The sequence below is a fragment of the Rutidosis leptorrhynchoides genome, chromosome 1, assembly GCF_046630445.1.
Source record: "Rutidosis leptorrhynchoides isolate AG116_Rl617_1_P2 chromosome 1, CSIRO_AGI_Rlap_v1, whole genome shotgun sequence".
Taxonomy (NCBI): domain Eukaryota; kingdom Viridiplantae; phylum Streptophyta; class Magnoliopsida; order Asterales; family Asteraceae; genus Rutidosis; species Rutidosis leptorrhynchoides.
In genome coordinates this window covers 627,380,674-627,402,583 of record NC_092333.1, presented here as the reverse complement: position 1 = coordinate 627,402,583, position 21,910 = coordinate 627,380,674, and the positions used below count along the sequence as shown (strand labels likewise).

At 31.5% G+C, this 21,910-nt stretch overlaps 1 protein-coding gene and 1 long non-coding RNA gene across 2 annotated transcripts; one reads left to right on the top strand and one right to left on the bottom strand.

Moving 5' to 3' along the window:
• On the bottom strand, positions 1–1,227 carry LOC139848751 (putative F-box protein At3g16210). The gene has a single exon (XM_071838453.1). It carries the CDS (start codon positions 1,225–1,227, stop codon positions 1–3), a length of 1,227 nt encoding a protein of 408 aa, XP_071694554.1.
• Positions 1,228–2,375: 1,148 nt separating this feature from the next.
• On the top strand, positions 2,376–21,594 carry LOC139885609 (uncharacterized). Its single transcript, XR_011772014.1, has 4 exons — positions 2,376–2,592; positions 2,987–3,074; positions 21,020–21,171; positions 21,277–21,594. It is a non-coding gene; the product is annotated as an uncharacterized lncRNA (long non-coding RNA).
• Positions 21,595–21,910: the final 316 nt, after the last annotated feature.

Here is a 21,910-nt window from a genome sequence, read left to right as displayed (position 1 = left end):
TTATTCTCCACCTCGTTGATCAAGCAAAATTAGTGTTTCAATGTATGATTTCGCGAAGCATAAATACCCAGGACTAGTAAGCCCAATATCACTGATTTCTCCCGACTCGGGCTCATAAACAACTGTATTTTGTATATATTCTTTATCAATGGTCATTCCAGCTGTAATAATAGGTTTACCGGTTTTCCTAAAGTCATGTACGTGTCTTATTTGTGATTCACAAGGTGTTTTAATAACGAATAGCTTTGTAAACGTGTTTGGAACCCCATCATGATTCATCCTCCATACAAAATGTTCTATATAACTTCCATCTTTGGGTTGAAGCACAACAAGAGATGTCCCTAACTTAGATAAACTCAAGTAGCCGCAACAACCGTATCCTTTATCCACATATTCTTCTTTTAAACCGTCACAAAGGTCTATTTCTGTAAATTCTTCAGTTGTCAAATCAAATGCGAGTATTAAGTTCTTCTTTCGGTAGGTTTCACCCGTAACACTCCTATCAAAGGCATACCAATAAATACACTTATCTACACATACATGATTCCGTTCCAATTCAATCGATTTACTGGGCACATTCATAGAGAAACTCCTCCAAGACCCTGAACTTAAACTATAAATTTCAACTTGTGTGGTGTGATTTTCAATATATTGCAAACATGAAATAAAAGTAATTTTGACAAGTTTAGGGACACTAGTACGAGGACAAACACCAAAACCAATAACGCTTCTGAACGTTCTCCAGTCATCATGACCAGGGACAACGATAGAAACCGATGATTTTTGAATACAAGGATTCCATAGAACAAATGTTTTCTCTCTATCAGACATATTGATATTCCAGTAATGTAAATCATCGAAGTTGACGCACAAACAGAGCACACCTTGAGAGCTACCCATTATACTTGGATTCTTACCAAGTTGTTGTCTAGCACAAGATGGAACAATTATGGGAAACTTGTGTTGGGGAAAACTATCATCATCAACAACTGAAACATATTTAACATCTTCATCGTTTGGATAATGGTTATAAGTTAATGAATCAGCGTACCTTACAAGAACACGATGCTGCAGCTGATCGTTGTTCAAGTGGTAATTAGCGATGAACTCCGAGCTATCGATTAGTGAGTTCCACGATTTTGAAACTGTTCTGAATTGAATCAATGGTTTGATAGGAAGCTTTTTGATGATTTCGATTAAAATTTCGATAGGTACGTAGTCAAACATTATGATTTTTGTGTGTGTGCGATTTGGTGTTTGATTGTGGGGAAAGTTAGGGTTATAATTAGGGATTTTAGACGGTGAAATCATATATTAAAAGCGACTAGGGAGTACTAAAAGGACCGATCCTGAAGAATTTGGCCCATAAAGGTTTTACGTGTTAGGGCCTGTTTACTTGGTATTAATGGGCTTATTGTTCTACAAAGCTTATTCGGTCATCTAGCTTCCCTGTTTACTTTGCACTTTTCCATTCACCATAGCTGATACAAAGGATTTATGGGACATGAAATGACTTGATTATTTGATATTCTATCATTTTTTTCAAAATCTATCAATTTATAAACAGTTAAATTTAAGTTATAAGATCAACAAAATTTGCGAATTTCAACATGAAGTTTGAGTAACATCATATTTCTTGTTACAAATGTATGTGACAAAGATTCAAATCAACATAAATAATATAAGGGTTAAAGCTAAAAATAGGCTACAAACTCATTTCCGTCCTACTGTCGCCTACAAACTTATAAAAAATGTACCAATGTTAACATTTTGTCACGGGTTACCTGCTGAACCGGTAAACTTAATTATTTAACTTATTTTTTTCATTTTATATGTCCCGATGTCGCCCATATACTTTCAGTTATGTTCCGATGTCGCCCATATACTTTCAGTTTCTGTTCCGATGTATCATCTACATGTCATGACTACCTAGAAGCCACGTCATCAATTGTTTTCGTTACAGGTAAAAAAAAGTATAGTGGGCGACATCAGCACATTTTTTATAACTTTATAGGCGACAGTAGGACAAAAATGAGTTTGTGGGCGATATCGGTACATTTGTGTAAGTTTGTAATCTATTTTTTACTTTAACCCATCTATATCTATATCTATATCTATATATTATAAAAAAGAGAGTTTTAAAAATCCAACATGTCATTAGGGGCTTAATTTCACCAAAAACTGCCAAGTGTGAAATCCAGATGTCCCTTATCCCGTATTATTATGAATAATAATAATAATTAAATCAGATAATCCATACATGCGTAAATAAATTAATAAACTATACATATGAATAATATTAATTAGATAATACTGTACATACATACATAAATAAATTAATAAATTATACTGTAGTACTCAAAAGCTTGGAGATCTCAAAACTCATTCCCTTTTATCTTAAACGATTGATCCTAATTTTACCCTAATTTAACGTTGCCAATATTCAAGAGGAAGAATCAATTTCGGTAATAAGCCACAATGATCTTATCTCCATCCTTTAATTTAATTCAAATAATCAAAAGGATGATCTCATCTTCATTATCAAACGGAGGAAAACGAGTAAGCCAATTTCAAGATGTTGAAATTATCCAGGTTATTTTCTACAATTTGTTCAATTGATTGCTATTAAAAATACTTTCCATATTATGCTTATTTGATTCACTATTAATAAAGTTTTTATAAAGATTAAGAGTATCATGGTGGTGGTGTTGTGATTTACTTAGTGAATTTTAGCTCATATGTTTTCTCAAAAATAATTGCTTCGTTATGTAATACCCCAACCGGATTACTAAAGTCCACTCGGATTAGTGATACAATCTTGCTATAATTGTTTATAATTTTAGTACCATCTGATTGTGTTTTGTGGCTTTTTATTAATTTCATACTAATATATTCTTACAAACATGCTCGACTGTTTTGCAACAAGCTGTTTGCGTATGGAGTATGGTTTGTGTTACTTATCGAGTTATCGGTAATTTTTATACAGGCTGCAAGGCTACTAAGAAAACCTAGAGTACAAGACACATGTTCATCTCATCAATGCTACTGTCACATATGACGACATCCTTATTAAGGTAATTGTTATGTTTAACTATTTAGTAAGTGTGACGATCGCTTCAATGTGACGATCGCTTCAAATTCATATGGACGAACACGTCATTCATTGATTTCATTGCGAGGTATTTGACCTCTATATGATACGTTTTGTAAACATTGCATTCTTTTCAAAAGGTACACAATAAATGAATATCAATTTCTAAGGTTTTCAACGTTTGATGATTTCTACATATAGACAATCACCATAAATAATAGTTTACCATAATACATCCGTTGCCAATGAAGTCAAAATAAGATACACGGTGATGATTTTGTGAATGTAAAGTTTTCTTGAATAAAGCATGTATGACTCCATGCACATAGCTTGTATCACATATAAGCAAACAGCGGAAGACTTCTAGAAACCTGAGAATAAACAAGCTTAAAAGTGTCAACACAAAGTTTGGTGAGTTCATAGTTTTAATGTTGCGCATAATCTGTATATAAAGGTGAATCACAAGTTTTCAGTTGTTTCATCCAGAAACGTTTATCAAAATATTCTACGAAATTGAGCATCTTGGTAACTAAACTTAACGTATATATATTTTATACCCTTTGTATAATCATCTTAATAATACACGCAAACCAACGTGTACGCTTCTCAAATAGCATACGTCCGTTAAAAGGCTAGCGCTCTAGCTCGGACGGGGATATCAAGCCCTATGGATCCATATACTACTACTCGCGCCCACCAGTTCTTATAACTGGCAGTTACTAGTTACCAAAGCTAAGGGATTTTCGGTTCAAACTCAGTGTAGAATTAAGTATGTACTTGTATCCATTGCGTTTAAAATAAATTGCATGTATTCTCAGCCCAAAATATTTAAAGCATTTAAAAGGGATCTATAAACTCACCTTAGCAGCACATAAGGTCATTCATCAAAAAGTGACCGTAACTCGGAATGTAAGATTAACCGTAGATCTCAACCTAGAGAACATATGTTGGTCAATACATGTCTAATAAACTAGGTTGGGTTATAGTGTATCACAATCCTAATGCTCGAGATCGACATACAAAAGTTATCAAAAGTCATTTCAAAAAGTCAATTTTGACAATTGTTCAACAAAACGAGACGTGCCTTATACAAGGATTCATTTACTTGGCTAGTAGTATTTTATCAATCTCATAAACAGGTTGTTTAAATATTAATTGCAGATTCAAAAGCAATTTCAATTAACGTCAATTATAATTCAGTTGACCATATCTTTTGATTCGTTCATCGAAATTACGCGATTTCTAAATGAAAAGTTATTGATTTTTCGTCAGCTTTCCGAAAACATGTATATCATATACCTTTTACCAGTAATATATGTATTTAATTCGTGATTCATTATAAACTGTTTAACGACGAAATTTAGCATACAAGCATGTATAAATATATACTCGAGCACTAGACATGTATACACTATTAATATATAAAAGATAAGATATGAATGCTCACGTATCAATATTGAGATTCAATATTGCAGGAAAGTACGTAGACGCAACAGAGATGATAAATACTAGGTTTTACGTGCGAACAATACCCATGAACATTACCCATAACCTCCATAGCTATAACCCATAATTTCCTTAGTTCTATCCCGTTTGAAGCTTGTTTTGAAAGTGACACGCTCATGACCTCGTCGTAATATTTTATGTATAATATTACTAAAAATATTAAGATTAATAATAATAATAATCTTAATAATAATAATAATAATAATAATAATAATAATAATTATTATTATAATAATTATAATAAATAAATACTTAGGGAGTAATATAAGTGTAAAAAAAACTCGAGCAGAAACCTGATATTTATAGCCATAATTCCCGATTCTGATGCCCATGCGATCGCATGGGTTTTATGCCTATTTCTCATGCGATCACATGGCCGTCAGATCCAGCTCACATATTTTTTGTTTTCTTGTTTGTCGACATAATTAAATATAACATATATAATATATATAATTTAAATAATTAATTATATATTATATTAAATTCATGTGCATAGTTGACTTGTAATTTTCGTTCCGATGACTCGTACATTGTCACTGACTTATGTCCCGGTTCCGATTTCTCGAACGCATTTTCGTACGCTTAGAAAACTAGCAATTTACGTTTTGTGACTCGTACCTTTGTCAAAATATAGTCTTAAATTATCAATAAACTATATCATTCTAAGTGTATCTTAAACTTTCGAGTGTTTTGGTCATTTACTTCTATAAATCATTGTCTCGCTATTTGTTAATATATATATATATATATATATATATATATATATATATATATATATATATATAATAACAAATGGTTTTATGACCAAGTTAATATATATTTTCAACATTCATAAACACGTTTTAAATATACGTCGCAGGTTATTCATACAATTAATATTTCAACTTTTCATATATATTCAAATAAATATTTAAACCAATAAGTTTAATGTACGGTATCAAACAATTAATACATTGTTACGTTTTCAAGTTATATATATATATATATATATATATATATATATATATATATATATATATATATATATATATATATATATATATGTATCTATATACATATAATTGTTCGCGAATCGTCAAGAACAACCGAAAGGTATTTGAATATATGAAAGTAGTTCAAAAATTTTGAGATTCAGTTTTACAGACTTTGCTTATCGTGTCAGAAATGTTAATCATACAAAGATTAAGTTTAAATTTGGTCAGAAATTTCCGGGTCATCACAGTACCTACCCATTAAAGAAATTTCGTCCCCAAATTTGAGTGAGGTCGTCATGACTAACAATAAAAATGTTTTCATGACGTATATGTGTTGATAAATAGAGTTTTATCACCGTTGAATAATATGGATAAAACAATCCGATTATTCGAAGCGTATGAGAGAAGTTATCGTAAAAGAGTGAAATGAAGAATAGAGATTCGTCTTAACTCTTGACATATTAACGATTGATTTTCGTAATTTAAGGAATAGAAAATCTTCATAATCTAAATAAGATTTGATGAGTTGGTTGAAAAAAATAAGAATCAAATTAAGGAAATTAAGATTTCTTTTGATTAAATACGTAATTTGCCTCGATTGCTATGTTTGATATTTCGCTATAAATTGATCTCTTCCGTTTCATTATTTTCATCACTCTTACATCTTCTTCCTCATTTCCTATTTTCAAAAGATTGTGAAAAATGCTTCATCCAGTTCTGATTCTTGATATACTCCTAACTTTCATATCTGTCATTCTTCTTTTTCATCTACCACCGGAGGAAGTTATTTTCTTCTACCATTACCTTGGGGTTATAGTGTTTTTCATTCTCCCGTGTCTTTATATTGCTATACGCATTGTTATACACGGTTTGTAATTTCTGAGTGGTTGTTGGGTTTTATATCTTCCCTTATATTTCGATGTCTTTGCTTCTGTCTTTCCATAATCATTGACATCCACATTTAATACTCTCTCCAATTTACTGTGATTTATATATACTCCCATTGATATTTTGAAGCTTCATGCTTTTGTTTTATCTTCCCGACTTTAAATCAAGCGAATAATGGTCCAAAATTCGTAGGTATGAATTTCGGAATGAACATAATTAATGTTCTAAAAAAGAAACGGTAATAGCACAATCTGACTTGTCAAATTACCAGAATACCTCGAAAAAGACCGAATCATTAAGAAAATATTTTCTTGATAGTTTAGAGGTTAAATAGAATGAAAGAGTTATGTAACATGGTTTATAATGAGGGTATGATCTGTGAACCTTTATCACGTTCCATTAGAAACTCAGCATGACTTACTGTAATATAATTACGTTGATGAAGTGTCATTATATTATACTAACTCATGCTTCAGTTTCCAACACCTCTTCAAAAATATTCATATTTTAAACTCGAAGGTTTCAGAATTTAGAAACTAAAATAGTTTCTTTTATGATGTTACACAGATATCGCAAGGAGAAAATTGATTTCCGATAAGAATGATTATGGAATTATCTCCAGAAATATGGAGGATATTTATAATGAAAGATACGATGATATCTTAGAATTTCTAATATCAGAGGATGATGAAGAATATTGTCCGCAAGGGTTTAGATTCGAAAGCAAGGTATTCGTTAATGTCTTCAGCAGATACTGAATCATTTGGATTCTTTGAAGTCAGGTTTCGTACTTATGATTTATCCACAGCCTCTTTCATACTTTGCTCAATCCATTTTCCAGTTCCAAACTTTCTCTTTTTCTGAGCTTTGCCAGCACACTATCCATTATCATCAAATTTTTGGCTGTTAAGGTCATTTACAGTTTTTGCTGCTTCATCAGCATTCAAAGTTATCATAACCGAATCGTTGGTTATCAATCCGAGGTGTTTTCAAAAGTTTGAAGGGTTTGCATGAAGATTGTAATTGTCAAGATACATATGATGTTCTAGAATTTTGAACGATACAATTTTTTCTTCTTCTGGGTTTATGAATAGAAATGATGTTCTAGCACAGTTTTGAAGTCAAAATATAGCATTTGAAAGATGTAAGAATCTAAGAGTGATGTTTTCTGTTAAATCTTGGCTTGGATTCTGATTTTTCAAAATCATAATATGTAATTGAATTTGTATGGAAACGATTGTATATCGCTGTGAGCAGAGTTAATAATTTTTGAATCAAAGTTGAAGAATGTACATTATAACATATTAATTATGAACTTATATATTTCCCGAGTATTACTGTGATGACCCAGAAATTTCGACTAAATTTAAACTTAATCTTTATATGATAAACATTTCCGACACGATAAGCAAAGTCTGTAAAACTGAATCTCAAAATTTTTGAATTACTTTTATATATTTAAATACCTTCGGTTGTTTTCGACGATTCGCGAACAATTATATGTAAAAAGATACATATATACTATAACATGAAAAGGTAACAATGTATTAATTGTTTGATACCGTACATTAAACTTATTGGTTTAAATATCTATTTGAATGTATATGATAAGTTGAAATATTTATTATTAAAATTTATTTATAAATAACGTCCAATGTGTATTTAAAAACTGATTTATGTATATTAAAAAGATATATACATATATATAATAAACGATAGTAACATTCGTTTATTGATTCAATTGATATTTAGATAAGTTAACTAAAGCGTTTAAGATGAACCAGTTAAACACTAATTTGCTACAGTGTTTTCAAATTGTCACATTACTCAAAATGCTACAGTGTTTTCGAAAATCACTATTTGCTACAGTGAAATTGACTTTGCTACAGTAAAATTTGACTTTGCTACAGTAAATTTGCTACAGTAAAACACTATTTTAAAATGTATTTTTAACAAATAACGAGACGATGATTTATAGAAGTAAATGACCAAAATACTCGAAAGTTTAAGATATACTATGAGTGGTATAGTTTATGGATAACTTAAGGCTATATCTTGACAAAGGTACGTGTCACGAAACGTAAAATGCAAGTTTTCTCAGCGTACGAAAGGACATTCGAAAAACCAGAACCGGGACATAAGTCGAGTGATGACGTACGACTTATCGGAACAAAAATTACAAGTCAACTATGCGCGTGAATTTAATATAATATATAATTAATTATTTAAATTATATATATTATATTAATATTTAATTATGTCGACGAGCTAAATTACAAAGCAAATGTGAGCTGGCAGGAGCAGCCATGCGATCGCATGGCATATAGGCACAGAACCCATGCGATCGCATGGGGTCTGAATTCAGGAGACATCTATAAAAGCTCGACTGGTTCCATTCTTTTTTTTTCATTTTATTTTTACTCCGTATTATTATTATAATTTATATTATTATTATTATTATTATTATTATTATTATTATTATTATTAAGATTAATATTATTATTAATCTTATTATTATTAGTAGTATTTGTATTATTAGTATTACACATAAAATACTACGACGAGGTAATGTCCAAATGATTTCAAAATATGTTTTCGAGCGGGAAAGAGCTAAGGAAAATATGAGTTATTGCCAAGGAAATTATGGGTAATGTTCGGGGGTATTTTTGTGAATCAAACCTCGTGTTTATCATCTCCGATGCGTCTACGTGCTTTCCTGCAATATTGTATATCAATATTAAACTGTGAGTTTCATTTGCTCCCTTTTACTCTTTATGTTTTTGGGCTGAGAATACATGCAAATGATTTAATAACTGTTTTACAATATCTATATGCGTGAGTTTCATTGAATCCTTTTTAATTGCTTTTGCAATATATATTTTTGGGCTGAGAATACATGCACTTTATTTAAAACACAATGGATACAAGTACATACTAAATTCTACACTGAGTTTGAACCGAAAATCCCTTAGCTTTGGTAACTGTTAACTGCCAGTTATAAGAACTGGTGGGCGCGAGTAGTAGTATATGGATCCATAGGGCTTGATATCCCCGTCCGAGCTAGAGCGCTAGCCTTTTAACGGACGTATGCTATTTGAGAAGCGTACACGTTGGTTTGCGTGTATTATTAAGATGATTATACAAAGGGTACAAATTATATAAACATTAAAGTTTAGTTACCAGGGTGCTCAATTTTGTAGAACCGATTGATAAACGTTTCGAATGAAACAACTGAAATCTTGTGATCCACCTTTTATGTAAAACCTATTGATAAACGTTTTGAATAAAACAACTGAACTTTTGTAATCCACATTGATATACGGATTATGTGTAATATTAAAACTATGAACTCACCAACCTTTGTGTTGACACTTGAAGCATGTTTATTCTCAGGTTTCTAGAAGTCTTCCGCTGTTTGCTTATACGTGATACAAGATATGTGCTTGGAGTCATACATGCTATATACAAGAAACTTGCATTCACCAAACCATTACCATGTATCTTATTTTGACTGTATTGTCAACAGATGTATTATTGTAAACCATTTAAATGGTGATTGTCTATACGTAGGAATCATCAGATGTTAAAAACCTGGAATTTATATATTCATTTATGAAATACCTTTTCAAACGAATACAATGTTACAAAATGTATCACATAGAGGTCAAATACCTCGCAATGAAATCAATGAATGACGTGTTCGTCCATATGGATTTGGAGCGATCGTCACAGTTGGTATCAGAGCGTTGGTCTTAGCGAACTAGAATTTGCATTAGTGTGTCTAACCGGTTATTGTTAGGATACATTAGTGAGTCTGGACTTCGACCATGTCTGCATGATAAAAGTTGTTGCTTATAATTTTTTTGTTAGAAATTACCTGCTTATCATTCCTTGTGTGGAAAATTACCTGCTTATCATTTGTAGTCTAGACACACCTTATTGCATGGATTGCATGACTAGTGTATAGACAAAATGAATATCTTAGCGTATCTGTTACCTTTACTTGACAGTTTCCGAAAGTTTCTCCATAATTTACGGATCCTTTGTACTATATAAAGGTATTCTATGTAATTAAAATATCATCCGATATCCGAAAATAATTTCACATCGAAAATTATTTATCTAACCGTGTAAGATGAATTCTGCAAGTAATTCGAGTTCTTCGGATTCCGATATGAATTTCCACCTGAGTTCCGAAAGCAGTGTAACCGGAATGAATCAACCAATCAGTCATCACCAATTCTGGATGAATTGGGGATGGGTTCGTAATCAACTTAATCAATGGAGACAAGAGGAAGGCGATCCTTTCCACCAACCGAATTCACCTCTTGGTGAGGAACCTGAGGCACTTACCGGCGAACCCGTTCGAAACACTATCTTTACCCTAATTTCCAGGATATTTCGCAACGATTATATGATAACTAGAATTTTAAACTTTATTCATCCTCTCGTACCAACCGCCAATCATCCCGGAATAATAGAAGAAGTTAACGAGCTTCGCGCTCGAGTTGTGGCTTTGGAGAATATGATGCACAATTTGCAGGCATCACAGGCAGCACCGGTAGCACCACCAGAACCAGCAGCACAACCAACAACAGTACCAGTACCACCAACAACAACATCCGCACCGTAAACCTTAACCTCACAATCTGTCCCACGAGTATCAACCTCATACACACCGTAGGCACCGAAGAATACTAATAACCATAAACGATGAAGTATTAATTCATAACTTCATTGGAGAAATATCCTGCGACGATTATGTAATCTTTAATATAGAAGAGATTATTCGTTTCTAGTTCTAACCGAAAACCAAATGAGTTTAATAACTCATTAAATCTATATTACATCTGAAGGAAATATACATACATATATTTTCATAAAGATTGTAATTGAAAATCCTTTTGTACAAACTGTTAATGATGAGAATATTTTAACGGGTAGGTAATACCCTAGAAATATATAAATTCCACATTAATATGTTACACTATACATTCTTCAATTCTGATTCAGCAATCATTAACTATACTGCTCAAACCTATAGATATACGTATCTGTTCATCGCAGAATAACCATTTTCATTCAATTTCATATTCTGATTTCGATTGATCAGAATCCAAGTCAAGATTAAACGAAAAACATCACTCTTAGATTCCTACATCTTTCAAAACCATGTTTCGAAAACCATGCTTTGAATTCAGAACAGTACTAGAACATCATATGATTACATTTTGCATTCAAACCCATCGAAATTCTTGGAAACACTTCAACTAATGAACAAACGAGAAGACAAACCAACTACACGATATCTACGAGAAGAAAGATTTGTACTTATAATCATATATCTGGAAAGCTCTCGAAACCTAAGTAAAACTTTAACACGTATCTGTGATAAATCCTTCGGCATTATTATTACTGAAAATAACCTTGCAATTCCTTTTTAAAAGTATCCAGTATTATCACCCATTCAACTAGTCAACGACGACCTTTCAGACTTATAACTTTGGCATATACGTTTTTGTTACTGGGGAACCTTTTATGTTCCACCATATTAGCAGTAAATGTACCAGCGACTCCGTCACTCTGCTATTTGAAACTCTCCGGAAATCACTATATATACATTGAAACCCTATCATGTACTCATCCACATCTTGTAACAATAGTTACCATTCCAACTATCGGGAATTTGCAATCAGTATTTTGAAATCTTGCAGCACGTCTACGCCAACAGTTATATGTGTACATATAACGTCTACCTCCTCGAATTACATACTTCGAATGTGAAATTTCCGAAAAACACCCCAAACTATGAAACTAGTTCTCTGAAATTGGAACAATGCCGATGAAGCAGCAAAAACTGTAAACAACCTTAACAATCAAAAGTTTGATGATAAAGAATAGTATGGTGGTAAAGCTGAGAAAAAGAGAAGGTTTGAAACTGGAAAACGGATTGAGCAAAGTATGAAGGAGGGCTGTGGATAAATCACAAAGACTAAACCTGCCTTCAAAGAATACAAATGATTCAGTATCTGCTGAAGTCATTAACGAATACCTTGCTACAAACTCAAAATCCGTTACGAACAAATTTTCTTCATCATTCTTCGATATTAGAAATTCTAAGATATCATCGTATCTTTTATTATAAATATCCTCGATATTTCTGAAGATATTTTCATAAGCATTCTTATCTGAAATCATTCATCTCTTCGCGCTATCTGTATTACATCATAAAAGAAACTATTTTAGTTTCTAAATTCTGAAACCTTTGAGTTTAAAATATGAATATTTTTGAAGCGGTGTTGGGAACTGAAGCATGAGTTAGTATAATATAATGACACTTGATCAACGTGATTATATTACAGTAAGTCATGCTGAGTTTCTAATGGAATGTGATAAAGGTTCACAGATCATACCCTCATTATAAACCATATTACACAACTCTTTCGTTCTATTTAACCTCTAAACTATCAAGAAAATATTTTCTTAATGATTCGGTCTTTTTCGAGGTATTCTGGTAATTTGACAAGTCAGATTGTGCTATTACCGTTTTTTTTAAAACATTAATTATGTTCATTCCGAAATTCATACCTACGAATTCTGGACCATTATTCGCTTGATTTAAAGTCGGGAAGATAAAACAAAAGCATGAAGCTTCAAAATATCAATGAGAGTATATATAAGTAAATTGGAGAGAGTATTAACTGTGGATGTCAATAATTATGGAAAGACAGAAGCAGAGACATCGAAATATAAGGGAAGATATAAAACCCAACAACTACCCAGAAATTACAAACCGTGTATATCAATGCGTATAGCAATATAAAGACACGGGAGAATGAAAAATACTATAACCCCAAGGTAATGGTAGAAGAAAATAACTTCCTCCGGTGGTAGATGAAAAAGAAGAATGACAGATATGAAAGTTAGGAGTATATCAAGAATCAGAACTGGATGAAGCATTTTTTTACAATCTTTTGAAAATAGGAAATGAGGAAGAAGATGTAAGAGTGATGAAAATAATGAAACGGAAGAGGTCAATTTATAGCGAAATATCAAACATAGCAATCGAAGCAAATTACGCATTTAATCAAAAGAAATCTTAATTTCCTTAAATTCCGAAGAATCAAATCTTATTTAGATTATGAAGATTTTCTATTCCTTAAATTATGGAAATCAATCGTTAATACGTCAAGAGTTAAGACGAATCTCTATTCTCCATTTCACTCTATTACGATAACTTATCTTATACGCTTCGAGTAATTGGATTGTTTTATCCATATTACTCAACGGTAATAAAATTCTATTTATCAACTCATATTCGTCATGAAAACATTTTTATTGTTAGCCATGACGACCTCACTCAAATTTCGGGACGAAATTTCTTTAACGGGTAGGTACTGTGATGACCCAGAAATTTTGACTAAATTTAAACTTAATCTTTGTATGATAAACATTTCCGACACGATAAGCAAAGTCTGTAAAACTGAATCTCAAAATTTTTGAATTACTTTTATATATTTAAATACCTTCGGTTGTTTTCGACGATTCGCGAACAATTATATGTAAAAAGATACATATATACTATAACATGAAAAGGTAACAATGTATTAATTGTTTGATACCGTACATTAAACTTATTGGTTTAAATATCTATTTGAATGTATATGATAAGTTGAAATATTTATTATTAAAATTTATTTATAAATAACGTCCAATGTGTATTTAAAAACTGATTTATGTATATTAAAAAGATATATACATATATATAATAAACGATAGTAACATTCGTTTATTGATTCAATTGATATTTAGATAAGTTAACTAAAGCGTTTAAGATGAACCAGTTAAACACTAATTTGCTACAGTGTTTTCAAATTGCCACATTACTCAAAATGCTACAGTGTTTTCGAAAATCACTATTTGCTACAGTGAAATTGACTTTGCTACAGTAAAATTTGACTTTGCTACAGTAAATTTGCTACAGTAAAACACTATTTTAAAATGTATTTTTAACAAATAACGAGACGATGATTTATAGAAGTAAATGACCAAAATACTCGAAAGTTTAAGATATACTATGAGTGGTATAGTTTATGGATAACTTAAGGCTATATCTTGACAAAGGTACGTGTCACGAAACGTAAAATGCAAGTTTTCTCAGCGTACGAAAGGACATTCGAAAAACCAGAACCGGGACATAAGTCGAGTGATGACGTACGACTTATCGGAACAAAAATTACAAGTCAACTATGCACGTGAATTTAATATAATATATAATTAATTATTTAAATTATATATATTATATTAATATTTAATTATGTCGACGAGCTAAATTACAAAGCAAATGTGAGCTGGCAGGAGCAGCCATGCGATCACATGGCATATAGGCACAGAACCCATGCGATCGCATGGGGTCTGAATTCAGGAGACACCTATAAAAGCTCGACTGGTTCCATTCTTTTTTTTTCATTTTATTTTTACTCCGTATTATTATTATAATTTATATTATTATTATTATTATTATTATTATTATTATTATTATTATTATTATTATTATTATTATTATTATTATTATTATTATTATTAAGATTAATATTATTATTAATCTTATTATTATTAGTAGTATTTGTATTATTAGTATTACACATAAAATACTACGACGAGGTAATGTCCAAATGATTTCAAAATATGTTTTCGAGTGGGAAAGAGCTAAGGAAAATATGAGTTATTGCCAAGGAAATTATGGGTAATGTTCGGGGGTATTTTTGTGAATCAAACCTCGTGTTTATCATCTCCGATGCGTCTACGTGCTTTCCTGCAATATTGTATATCAATATTAAACTGTGAGTTTCATTTGCTCCCTTTTACTCTTTATGTTTTTGGGCTGAGAATACATGCAAATGATTTAATAACTGTTTTACAATATCTATATGCGTGAGTTTCATTGATTCCTTTTTAATTGCTTTTGCAATATATATTTTTGGACTGAGAATACATGCACTTTATTTAAAACACAATGGATACAAGTACATACTAAATTCTACACTGAGTTTGAACCGAAAATCCCTTAGCTTTGGTAACTGTTAACTGCCAGTTATAAGAACTGGTGGGCGCGAGTAGTAGTATATGGATCCATAGGGCTTGATATCCCCGTCCGAGCTAGAGCGCTAGCCTTTTAACGGACGTATGCTATTTGAGAAGCGTACACGTTGGTTTGCGTGTATTATTAAGATGATTATACAAAGGGTACAAATTATATAAACATTAAAGTTTAGTTACCAGGGTGCTCAATTTTGTAGAACCGATTGATAAACGTTTCGAATGAAACAACTGAAATCTTGTGATCCACCTTTTATGTAAAACCTATTGATAAACGTTTTGAATAAAACAACTGAACTTTTGTAATCCACATTGATATACGGATTATGTGTAATATTAAAACTATGAACTCACCAACCTTTGTGTTGACACTTGAAGCATGTTTATTCTCAGGTTTCTAGAAGTCTTCCGCTGTTTGCTTATACGTGATACAAGATATGTGCTTGGAGTCATACATGCTATATACAAGAAACTTGCATTCACCAAACCATTACCATGTATCTTATTTTGACTGTATTGTCAACAGATGTATTATTGTAAACCATTTAAATGGTGATTGTCTATACGTAGGAATCATCAGATGTTAAAAACCTGGAATTTATATATTCATTTATGAAATACCTTTTCAAACGAATACAATGTTACAAAATGTATCACATAGAGGTCAAATAACTCGCAATGAAATCAATGAATGACGTGTTCGTCCATATGGATTTGGAGCGATCGTCACAATTACCTACCCGTTAAAGATTTCACAATTAATACTTTGTACAAAAGAATTTTTTTTTATTACCGTCTTTATGAAAATATATGTATGTATATCTTCTTCAGATGTAATACAGATTTGATGAGTTAATATCATATTAAGCTCATTTGATTTTTGAATTGAATGAATAATCTCTAAAACATTAAGGATTACATAATCTTCGCGGAGTATTTCACTAATGAAATCAATACTTCATTATTTATTCTTATTCCTCGTTAAAGGATGTTGATGCTCGTGGAATTCTTATGAACTTCATAAGATATAAATGATGTTTTCTAGAAAGTTTCGAGTACATCGAAGATAAAAGGGTAAAATCAAACATGTAATTGATTAATACACTAAGTTCATTATGAAATGGAATTCATTGAGTTGAAACAGAGATTGTAGTTAACGATGGTTAAGTCGTTAACGAAGGATGTACATCATAGCATATTAGTAATATGAATTAACCAAGTAGTATTTACCCTTTTTCAATTCATACATAATAGCTTAGTACGAAAAGATTTATGATGGTTTTAAAATTTATATATATAAGATATACATATAAATTCTTTAGAGGAATTGAGTTATTACTTCATAATTCATTGATACAATATACTAGTTGTTGACTCGTAATGATGTCCACGGTGCTTTCTTGAACTGACGGAGCTTGTGATGTTAGAGGTGCTGCTGATTCTGACGATGTTGACAGCACTGACTGTGCTGGTGAGGTTAAGGGTACTGTTGATGCTGTTGGTAAAACAAGTCTAGCTTGTATCTTACACCATTCGGATAAGGGTTTCTACTCTATCTGATTTAGGGTTAAGGCTAGAATAGATAATCTCTAAACTTTAGAAATTACATAATCGCCGTAGAATGTTTCTCCGATGAAGTTATGAATCCATACTTCATCGTTTGTCGTTGCTGGTACTTCTTGGTACCTATGGTGCGTATGATGTTGATATCCGAGGTACAGATTGTGATGTTGAGGCGTGTGATGCGGATGTGGTTGTTGGTGGTGGTAATGATCCTGTTGGTGTGGATGATGGTGGTACCAGTTATGCTGCGGGTGCTGCTGCTGGTGTTCGTAACCCTTGCACCATATTCTCCAAAGCCACTACCCGAGCACGAAGCTCGTTGACTTCTTCTATTATACCGGGATGATCGGTGGTTCGGACGATCGGATAAATAAGATTTATAATATGGGATAGTATATAATCATGATGAGATACTCTGGAAATGAGAGAGAAAATAGTATTACGAATAGGTTCGCCGGTAAGTGCTTCAGGTTCTTCGCCAAGAGGTGAATGTGGTGGATGGAAGGGATCACCTTCTTCTTGTCTCCAATGATTGAGTAGGCTACGAACCCATCCCCAATTCATCCAGAATAGGTGATGGTTGATTGGTTGATCCATTCCGGTTACACTTTCTTCAGAGTTCAGGTGAATATCCATATCGGAATAGCTGTCAGAATTTAAGGAATTTGAACTAGATACGGGATCCATCTTGTATAATTAGAGAGATGATTTTTGATATGAAATAGATTATAGAATTTAGATTGGTACTCTTCAATACATAATTTACATATGTATATATAATACCAAAATCCCGTAAATTACGGAGAAATTTTCGGAAGATGGCAGTCAAAGTTTACTGTAATAGATATGCCAAGAGATGAATTTTGTCTATACACTATCTATGCAATCAATGCAATAAGACGCGTTTAGACTTAAGATGATAGACAGGTAATTTCTGACAAGAAATGATAAGCAAAACTTTTGACATGCAGACACAGTCGAAGTCCAGACTTACTAATGCATCCTAACAACTATCAGTTAGACACACTTATGCAAGACCTGGTTCACTAGGACCAACGCTCTGATACCAACTGTGACGATCGCTCCAAATCCATATGGACGAACACGTCATTCATTGATTTCATTGAGAGGTATTTGACCTCTATATGATACGTTTTGTAAACATTGCATTCTTTTCAAAAGGTACACAATAAATGAATATCAATTTCTAAGGTTTTCAACGTTTGATGATTTTTACATATAGACAATCACCATAAATAATAGTTTACCATAATACATCTGTTGACAATGAAGTCAAAATAAGATACACGGTGATGATTTTGTGAATGCAAAGTTTTCTTTAATAAAGCATGTATGACTCCATGCACATAGCTTGTATCACATATAAGCAAACAGCGGAAGACTTCTAGAAACCTGAGAATAAACATGCTTAAAAGTGTCAACATAAAGGTTGGTGAGTTCATAGTTTTAATGTTACGCATAATCTGTATATAAAGGTGAATCACAAGTTTTCAGTTGTTTCATCCAGAAACGTTTATCAAAATATTCTACGAAATTGAGCACCCTGGTAACTAAACTTAACGTATATATATATTTTATACCCTTTGTATAATCATCTTAATAATACACGCAAACCAACGTGTACGCTTCTCAAATTGCATACGTCTGTTAAAAGGCTAGCGCTCTAGCTCGGACGGGGATATCAAGCCCTATGGATCCATATACTACTACTCGCGCCCACCAGTTCTTATAACTGGCAGTTACTAGTTACCAAAGCTAAGGGATTTTCGGTTCAAACTCAGTGTAGAATTAAGTATGTACTTGTATCCATTGCGTTTAAAATAAATTGCATGTATTCTCAGCCCAAAATATTTAAAGCATTTAAAAAGGGATCTATAAACTCACCTTAGCAGTACATAAGGTCATTCATCAAAAAGTGACCGTAACTCGGAATGCAAGATTAACCGTAGATCTCAACCTAGAGAACATATGTTGGTCAATACATGTCTAATAAACTAGGTTGGGTTATAGTGTATTACAATCCTAATGCTCGAGATCGACATACAAAAGTTATCAAAAGTCATTTCAAAAAGTCAATTTTGACAATTGTTCAACAAAACGAGACGTGCCTTATACAAGGATTCATTTACTTGGCTAGTAGTATTTTATCAATCTCATAAACAGGTTGTTTAAATATTAATTGCAGATTCAAAAGCAATTTCAATTAACGTCAATTATAATTCAGTTGACCATATCTTTTGATTCGTTCATCGAAATTACGCGATTTCTAAATGAAAATATTGATTTTTCGCCAGCTTTCCGAAAACATGTATATCATATACCTTTTACCAGTAATATATGTATTTAATTCGTGATTCATTATAAACTGTTTAACGACGAAATTTAGCATACAAGCATGTATAAATATATACTCGAGCACCAGACATGTATACACTATTAATATATAAAAGATAAGATATGAATGCTCACGTATCAATATTGAGATTCAATATTGCAGGAAAGTACGTAGACGCAACAGAGATGATAAATACTAGGTTTGACGTGCGAATAATACCCATGAACATTACCCATAACCTCCATAGCTATAACCCATAATTTCATTAGTTCTATCCCGTTTGAAGCTTGTTTTGAAAGTGACACGCTCATGACCTCGTCGTAATATTTTATGTATAATATTACTAAAAATCTTAAGATTAATAATAATAGTAATCTTAATAATATAATAATAATAATAATAATAATAATAATAATAATAATAATAATAAATAAATAAATAAATAAATAAATAAATACTTAGGGAGTAATATAAGTGTAAAAAAAACTCGAGCAGAAACCTGATATTTATAGCCATAATTCCTGATTCTGATGCCCATGCGATCGCATGGGTTTTATGCCTATTTCTCATGCGATCGCATGGCCGTCAGATCCAGCTCACATATTTTTTGTTTTCTTGTTTGTCGACATAATTAAATATAATATATATAATATATAATTTAAATAATTAATTATATATTATATTAAATTCATGTGCATAGTTGACTTGTAATTTTCGTTCCGATGACTCGTACGTTGTCACTCGACTTATGTCCCGGTTCTGATTTCTCGAACGCATTTTCGTACGCTTAGAAAATTCGCAATTTACGTTTTGTGACTCGTACCTTTGTCAAAATATAGTCTTAAATTATCAATAAGCTATATCATTCTAAGTGTATCTTAAACTTTCGAGTGTTTTGGTCATTTACTTCTATAAATCATTGTCTCGCTATTTGTTAATATATATATATATATATATATATATATATATATATATATATATATATATATATATAATAACAAATCGTTTTATGACCAAGTTAATATATATTTTCAACATTCATAAACACGTTTTAAATATACGTCGCAGGTTATTCATACAATTAATATTCCAACTTTTCATATATATTCAAATAAATATTTAAACCAATAAGTTTAATATACGGTATCAAACAATTAATACATTGTTACGTTTTCAAGTTATAGTATATATATATATATATATATATATATATATATATATATATATATATATATATATATATATATATATATATATATATATGTATCTATATACATATAATTGTTCGCGAATCGTCAAGAACAACCGAAAGGTATTTGAATATATGAAAGTAGTTCAAAAATTTTGAGATTCAGTTTTACAGACTTTGCTTATCGTGTCAGAAATGTTAATCATACAAAGATTAAGTTTAAATTTGGTCAGAAATTTCCGGGTCATCACAGTAAGCTTGTATCGTTAAGTTGTAATATAGCTATGTTTAAATATTTTATACGCATTTATCATTAAGTTGAAGTTATTAGCCTGCCTTATTGAAAAAATTAGTCTGCATTCGGTGATCAAAGCTCTGCGGAATCATCTACTACTACATCAATAGTTTAAGCTTGCATATCATGGAGGGTTTGATTGGAATGCCCTGCATCGTTGCTTTATTGGTGAAAACTGAAGAAAGTACTCTCAATCCGTTTCATAACAAGGTTTGCCACAATTAATATCAACATTATTATAATTTTGAATCCACTTTAAACACTTAATCTGGAAGTAACTCAAACAGTTTTTGTTGTCTTTCGCTAAATTTATAGGAAGGGAAAACAAACATGGTTCAGTTGAAAATCATAAGCCAACGTCAGACTTCACACTGAAGTTCCTGGAATATTAATGGAGGTCATAAAAGTTTATATTCATGTTTCAGTAACATACAAACGATCTGATGAGACAAGCTCCAGAGAAAGTTTGTCTGCTCATGGGAACAACCAGTCATGCTATAGATATTAACATTTGATATCAACAATTTTCGTATCTCTTACTAATATATAAATTTTGGTTATTATGTGAACTTTATTGTGTTGCTATGATGCATCATTTCTACGCTTTATACTACTTATATTGTTTTACTTCATATGATGGATTTTATGTAATTGTTGTTTTGCAAACTTTATGTCCTCTTATTGTTTTACAGTTGCCTTTTTTATGAAGATATATAATTATGTAAACTTATATGACAAACACCTTCAAATCTCATTGTCTTGATGTTATTCTTTAAACGATTTTTTAATAGCCGTGCAACGCACGAGCTCAAAACCTAGTAATATAATATAAGAGTTCAAATAAACAAATACCAAAAATATAAGATATATTAAGCAATATGTTAGTGAAAGTCGTGTAATTTGACATAGTACACGAGTCTCCTTTATCAACAAAAGATATTCTAAAATG

What these genes read in the sequence shown, in the direction of transcription:
- LOC139848751 (XM_071838453.1), bottom strand. Translation starts at nt 1,227, where the DNA reads ATGTTTGACTACGTACCTATCGAAATTTTAATCGAAATCATCAAAAAG.